Source organism: Anastrepha ludens, chromosome 5 (assembly GCF_028408465.1).
Source record: "Anastrepha ludens isolate Willacy chromosome 5, idAnaLude1.1, whole genome shotgun sequence".
In the NCBI taxonomy this organism is placed as follows: Eukaryota; Metazoa; Arthropoda; class Insecta; order Diptera; family Tephritidae; genus Anastrepha; species Anastrepha ludens.
In genome coordinates, this window is record NC_071501.1 from 93,161,383 (window position 1) to 93,168,584 (window position 7,202).

The window sequence follows — 7,202 nt, forward strand, 5'->3', positions numbered from 1 at the left end:
ATGGTTGTCGTACTTGTCTTGTTGGAATCAGTATTTATTTTATTCCTTATGTTTGCGTAAAATTATTGTGTAAATGGTTTCAACATTTTTTTTGTCGATCTTTAGCTCCTCGGCGATGCTACGACTACTAACATGCCAGTCAACTTTGATTATTTCTGTGTTTTAGCTAAATTTTCTTTAATATCAAAAATGCCTGAACGGAGTCGACGAAACCAAAATTGTACGTAATTAGCTGTTACAGTATCCATTACAGGCACCATAAATACCATTCACAATTTCAGCGGTCTGGCTTGCATTATCGCCTTTATCAAAGAAAAACTGTAAAATGTACTGAATTTTCTCTTTGTTGACTTCCATTGCTAACACCCTGTAACTCACAACTGAATGGAATAAGTAAAAGAGCAGAATCATTTTGTTAGTGTGAAATGTGACCTGGACAACGAGCATGAACTTTAAATTATTTGACTGATATTTTACGAGATATCGATCACTATAGCCATCTACCAAGAAAATAATGGATTTCTTTTTCCCAAAACTAATATTATCAAATAAAGAAACTTGCCCATTGCTGAGTCAATAAAGTAAAATTTATCGATGCTACCGTCACCCTTCCTCCCAATGTTTTATAGTTGGTAATCAATTTTCATTATTTTATTTCCCTATTTCCAAAAATTCAAAACTTGTTTCTGTGCGAAAACATAACTTACTTGCGAAACCTATTTCCTGAGGATATAAACGACTTCTCCCTAGCATTCCTTTTATTATAGCCAGCTTTTCTCAAGACTTTTCTAGCAATACAATTACATACATATGTATATACATACTTTTGTGCGCTTCAAACATAATCCTAATTTAATTTGTTATCTCAAAAGAATTTCTATTATAAGTCCTGTAGAATTGCGTTTTCCTTTCTGACAATTTAGTAGAACGCCTCACCTAGATCCTCGCTTTCAAGCTATAATTCTGGTATTTTCGTAGTTCTGTGTTCTGACTGAAGTTCATGCACTGCCTGTTTCTTTTCCTATTGTTCGATAGTTTTGGTCTCTTTTTTACAATTTTAGGCTGATATTGTCACTTACGATCGAACAAATGTGGCTTTCACCTTACGTAAATGTTATGATTCTAAGGCCCTTATTATGAGCAACATTCGATCTTCGACTATAGTCGAAAATGCTGATCGAACGAATTTTCATTTGGTATTATGGTGCTCATTCGTTGAAAAATAGGACTATTGTGAATTTCGATCGCTCGACGCATTTACAATAGATAATTTTTTCTCAGGTGATACAGCAAATCAAAATAAAGGAAAAAACCGATTGTATTGAAATTCGCTGAAATTTGCTAACAACATTTTTAAAAGTTAAAAAAAGTATTTTTTGTGAAAATGAGTACAACGGAGTTGTGGTTCGACGATTAATCTCAATGTGACTAATGTAAATTTTAGGTTTGTGATCATACAATGAAAATAACTTATATAAATGCGAAAAATCCAGGAGCTACTCATGATTCTATGGCTTTCAATATGTCGCCATTGAAAGCGCATTTAGAGGAGCAACATCTCAATGGCCGTCGCAATACTTGGCTCCTCGGTATGTAATAAACGCCAATTGAAATTCCGATTTTAATAATTTTTGTCTGTCTCAGGTGATGTTGCATACGCTCTAAAACCATATTTAATGACGTACTTCAGAAACTTTGAGGAAGGGTCTCTCTTTTTATTTTTGTTATAAATTTTCTTTATTCAAATATTTGTCATTCGTCAGCCCATACCTGCCAAGGGAAAATAAAAATGTATTTCCACAAGCCTCACACAAAAAAGCCATTATTAACCTTAATCCATTTTGCTGCCGTTCTAACTGGTGGTCCCAAGCAATTGTAAACTGCTCCCATTTTTTTGCTGCTTGAAGTTTTGTGCAAATCCCATTTGCGAATTGTGGATTCTCTTCCATTAATGCAATGCCCAACTTCTTTTGCTTCATTTCCATGTTTTCTTTGTGTCGTCTTTTTTCTCTAAATTGTCTTCCTTTTTCCTTTCTTCTTTTATTTCTAATAATTTTAGCTTCTCTTTTTTTAACTTGTACATTTTTCTAGTACATTTAAAAATTTCTACGATTTCTTTTTCTATATTGGCATTTTTTTGGCAAAGGATGTCGCACTTCGGACTGTTTCTCTAACGCTTTCATTCAAATGCTATCCCGGTCCTCAACAGTCATTCTAGGCCGGGAATTTGATGTAGATTCTCTAGCGGGGGCTCTTCCGTGTAATTTTCTTTTTTAATTTCTATATTCGTTTCGCAGGATGAGCCTATAGGACTGTATGGGGAATGTTTATGCTGCTACAACAACAACAACAACATTATTTAAAAGGAAAGCTTGGCAGCACTAATAGGCCCATCACAATTGGTCCGTTCCGTACGTTGCGGCAACGAATTCGACTGACAGCAAAATAGATTATCTGTATTTGAGTCGAAGGCGCCACATATGCATAAAAATTGGCAACTTTCTACGTTTGCTGTAAGGCAAGTGCGGGAAAAATGTCAACTGTTTAAAGAAGAACAATTTTGTAGCGCGCAATTTTATATCGATGGTGTTTTTTATTACAATCAAAATGTATAGTAGAAAATAAATGAGATTAAAATTAATTGAGTCAATTCAAATGCACCGTTATCTTGACAGAGTAGAGAAAAGGCTAGGCTTTAACAAGTTGTCCTGCAAAATAAATGCGCGTCCCGATCCCGAAGTTATCATCGCACCCACCATCTACAACTGCCATAAATTCAATTAAAACCCTCTTTTGCTTCAATTATAGGTATATTTCACAACCAACAAAAACCTGTTTATACACCACAAAATATGGCATTTGCTGTCAGGAAGAGAACATTTGCTGCTTTTTTGTTTATAGCCGGCAATACTTTCATTGTGGCGCCCCACGGTACGTTTTACACGTCAAGCCAGTGGCGTTTTTTGGCACTCAGCACCATAACAAGTATATCATACTGAAAGGGCAACCTAGTTGCCACAGTAGTTGTATTGGGTAATTCTTGGGCAGCAAAGTTAGGTGGTACCTGTGATTTCAAATGCTTAAGGTGCATATCATTGTTGTCTGAGTTCCACTTAGAATCTGCAGAATAGCCATTTACATCCCTCAGGCATTTTGCAAAATTCTACGCCTCTCTCGAATTTGAATTACAATTCAGCTCAGCTATTTTTCCCTCAACATTTTCTTTTTTGGCCTCTTTTACTTTTTTTTGCCCGATCTTTTTGCGTTCCAAAGCTAATTTCAAATTTTCCGGAGATGCGTAGCGTTTAGCTTTTTTGAAAGCAGCAACAAATAGACGATAGGACTTGGCTAGCCCCTCATTCCACGAAGCCTTCGGTTGGCATTTCTCAGACCAACTAAGTTCAACCAATTTCTTACCTCTGGGTGAATTTATACTACCACCCCACACAGTCGTCCTGGCATTGAAATCACCACAAACTAATACATTTCTAAAATCGTTTATAAACTGAAACAACCTTTTGACTTCGGTCGCAAAATCATTCAAGTGCAGACTTGGAGGGAAGTAGACCGTACAAATTACAAAGTTTGGGTTTAGGTAGATTAGCCGTTTTTGCAACAATTATATCAAGATTAGAAGAGAACGTTTATTTATAGCAGTTGCTTCAGCTTAGAAGGTGTGACCGATCTACATAGCTTTGCAAATGCAAACGTGTAAAAGGTACATCGTTATCGGAATCTTGTGGTCGCTAAGAAGGCGTTTGCCTTCTCAATGAATTTTTATGCCATATTAAATTTTTTTTCTTTTTATTAGTTTATGTTTTTTAGCAAATCATTCTATAATTACTTTCCGATTTGCAGTAGAAACTGTATGCAATGCATTTCTCAAATACCGATTTCTTAAATTGGTGGAATGCACAATTCGCTCAGAAAGCCGCCAGCAAAGCAGTACCCGCAGATTTCAATTTAGCGTACGCTCCTGTTTGTGGTTTATTAGTCAATTCGCGTATTTTGTCCATCACATTGTCGACTGAGACTACAATAGCTACTGCTTTTGGGCCAAATGGTGTAGTTGTTAAATTACCAATGGCTTGAATAGAGCGATAACACGCCTCCAAGTCAATGGCCCAATTTAGTAGCCCAACAATTCCTTCCGTCACCACACGACAACTCTCACTGTTCGCAACACCAAGTGTCTGTGATATTGTCGCATTTAAATAAAATGTTGCAATGGCGATCTGTAAATTTGGGCTTCCACTTTTTATCTCACTAATGCGAGCCGCTAGAGTGTGCAGACGTGGCTCGATTTGCTTTCGTCCTTTTTCGTGATTCATCATATTTACTAAACAGCGTACTATCATGAGAGTATTTGCGGCAGAGGTATTCAATTTCGGCAGTATGGTGTCTAGGAAATTACATGAGTTCAAAATCGTAAATATTCCTTCATGACGTATGGCCAAACGAGACACATCCAGTACGGGAAAGAGAATGTCTGTGAATGGTAAGTAGATGCACAAAGTTGAGGTAGCAGATAGAACTATTACTCATTGCAAATGCATTGCAAACATACCATTTGGCCAACGCAATAAGTGCTGCAACGCTTCAATTGAGTTGATGTCTACTTCTGGCGTAGGGGCCGTTAGTGCTATAACTGCGTTTAATAATGTTTCCGAGACCTTTTCGTTCTCATTAGTCAGCTTGTTATTAAATTCTCTGTATAATAATGCGAACTTATGAGCAAACAGGTATTAAGATACGTCATACTCACTTCAATTTCTCCAGTACTTTTGCGGGATCACAATTGTCAAAAGTGGCATATTTGCTGACTGGAAAATGCTTTTCACTGCCTACAAATAACAAGAGTGTAAGAGATTGCATATGGAAATTTTTGCATATAAAATTTTTTTAATAGCTAAATGTATCCTCTTTAGTTTGATGTCCATTATTAATATCCTTGACTAAGTAAAAGTATTTAAACCCTTTTTTGGAAATTTAGTTCTTCGAAACATTGAAGTTCTTGAAAATTAAACTGATGAGCAAATGAAAAATTAGTAAGGAGCATTACTACATGAAATCTATAATTTTACGTCCCTATTTTTTATATTTTTCCTGGATATCTTTCATCGGGCAACGCGTTGCATAGCCCATATGTACATATACTCGTATTACCTTTAATAAAATTAACATCCGTTTTTGGTTTCGATGCTGCTGCATCCGTAGAATAGCTTGAACCACTAGTAAATGGGTCCACGTTCCCGGTGGCGTTGAAGTTTTGGTTGCTACTGCCAGCAACATATCTTGATCCGCCCGTGAAAGGATCCTGATAACCACTTCAAAATTATATTTATAGTCATTTTTTGTTTTAAAATATTAAAGATTAATTTACTAACCTTGCGATTGGTTGAGGAGCCACATCTTTTTTCGAATTTTTCACTATAAAATTAGCAACTTCATCCAGGTAAGCTTGTGGCAGATTGTTTCGATGTATAAATCCTTGCGCCGCTTTCCATGGGTCTTCACTTAGATTATAGGGCAATTTTATTGGTGGTTCTGTATCAGAAATGTCTACAGAAAACACAAAGTCGTATTCCTGCATGCCAATTAAATTTAAGCTTCTATTTAATAAACCAATATTAATGAAGACATTTATATACCTTTCCTTCATATAAAGTTTTGCCTGACGAGGCTTGCGATCCCCCTGATGCACCTGTAACATCGCCGATCAAATTCCATTGTCCCAATTCCCATGAATAACATTTTACTGAACCGTCCTGGTGTCGTACCATTTTCGTTTGACCTTCTCGCGTGCCATTCCTTAGTAAAGCTTCAGGACCTGGCAAACTGTAAAGAGTGTTATTACATGAGCAATTTAATGGGCTTTCATTGGCCACTGCATAGCTATACTATAGCAAATACTATACGTACTCAGTCTTTTTAACACCACCAATTTCATCGCTCATTTGCGATTTTCTAGTCTCAACTGCGTGCTTAAACGCATTCATTGTCAACTCGTTGGCATAACGTGCAGGATCTTTTGTAAACACACGGACTACGCCATCACTAGAACCAGTTACAATGTCACCGTTTTTAAGACAAGCCACTGACCATACAGATTGAGTGGGATGTACAATGGCCTCGCCTAGTTCTTGACCACTTTCCAAGTTCCACATACGCAATGTGCTATCTTCCCCACAGGACATTACTACATTTTCACCCAATGCTTTATTCGCGGCTACTGAATAAATGTAATTTGTATGACCACTCATCTCCTGCACACATTCACCATCCTCATTCCAATATTTTATGAGCGCATCATTGGCGCACGAAAGAAGCGAGTTGTTGTTTAAAGCCAAGATGCCACGCACACAGTCCGTGTGACCCTTTAACATGCGCAATTTATCACCTTTGGCGTTCCAGTAGTATATGCATTTGTCAGCTGAGCCAGTTATATATTTTTTTACTTCCGTCATGCAAGCGACTGACCAAACTGCTGATTCATGCCCACGCAACACCACTGAAGTTACACTTCCGACCTGATCGATAGTCCAAATGCGAGCCGTGTTATCCCAACTGCCTGTGATGAGAGTTTGCGGTACTGCGCCCGCTGCAATTGAACATACAGTCGAATCGTGACCCTTGAGCGTTAGTATGGGTACAAAACTGCCCTCCTTGTAAATGGCGACAGTGGCATCATTGCTGCCCGTGCAAATCCACTGCTCGGCTTCAAGGTAGCAAACACAAGCAACAAAGTTTTTGTGATCCTGAAGTGTCACAGCCTCCACGTAGCCGTCACTAAATGACAAATCCATTAAAATGTAACACCAAAGGATAGTCACACCACTCACCCTATACATTTCCATAATTTCACTGTTTTATCGCGCGAACCAGAAATTATGAATTGTCCTACCGCAGTATCTCCGCCGACAGCGACAGAGCGCACATCCATGGAATGACCATACAGTTCGCCACTCAATCTGTAGTCGTCCAGTGTTATTCCCATTTTACTTTATTATAAATCAAACGCACTGCTACAAGAAGTTGCTTAAGAAATTGATTAAAACCGTTGTTCACACAATTCTTCAGATGATCAGTTGCAAAATCTATGCAATGATGGAACAACAAAGTAGAGTTTCTAATAATCGAATGTCACTGCAGATATGGCGAATCCAAGGCGAATTTAGTACTATCATTCTTGTGGCGAATCT

General features: G+C 37.7%; 1 protein-coding gene across 1 annotated transcript; it reads right to left on the bottom strand.

Moving 5' to 3' along the window:
- Nucleotides 1-3,787: 3,787 nt before the first annotated feature.
- On the bottom strand, nt 3,788-7,167 carry LOC128863755 (phospholipase A-2-activating protein-like). The gene is made up of 8 exons (XM_054103070.1): nt 6,843-7,167; nt 5,923-6,789; nt 5,652-5,838; nt 5,388-5,587; nt 5,167-5,327; nt 4,766-4,844; nt 4,568-4,710; nt 3,788-4,489 (listed from the first exon to the last, which is right to left on the bottom strand). Exons 1-8 carry the CDS (start codon nt 6,995-6,997, stop codon nt 3,924-3,926), a joined length of 2,358 nt encoding a protein of 785 aa, XP_053959045.1. The 5' UTR covers nt 6,998-7,167; the 3' UTR covers nt 3,788-3,923.
- Between the last annotated feature and the right edge of the window lie 35 nt (nt 7,168-7,202).

Excerpts from the sequence above, each read along its gene's own strand:
- LOC128863755 (XM_054103070.1), bottom strand. The coding sequence starts at position 6,997 with ATGGGAATAACACTGGACGACTACAGATTGAGTGGCGAACTGTATGGT. Across the intron at positions 4,845-5,166 it reads GGATGTTAATTTTATTAAAG|GCAGTGAAAAGCATTTTCCA; the intron begins GTAATACGAGTA and ends TGTTATTTGTAG. Across the intron at positions 4,490-4,567 it reads CTTATTGCGTTGGCCAAATG|ACATTCTCTTTCCCGTACTG; the intron begins GTATGTTTGCAA and ends TACCATTCACAG.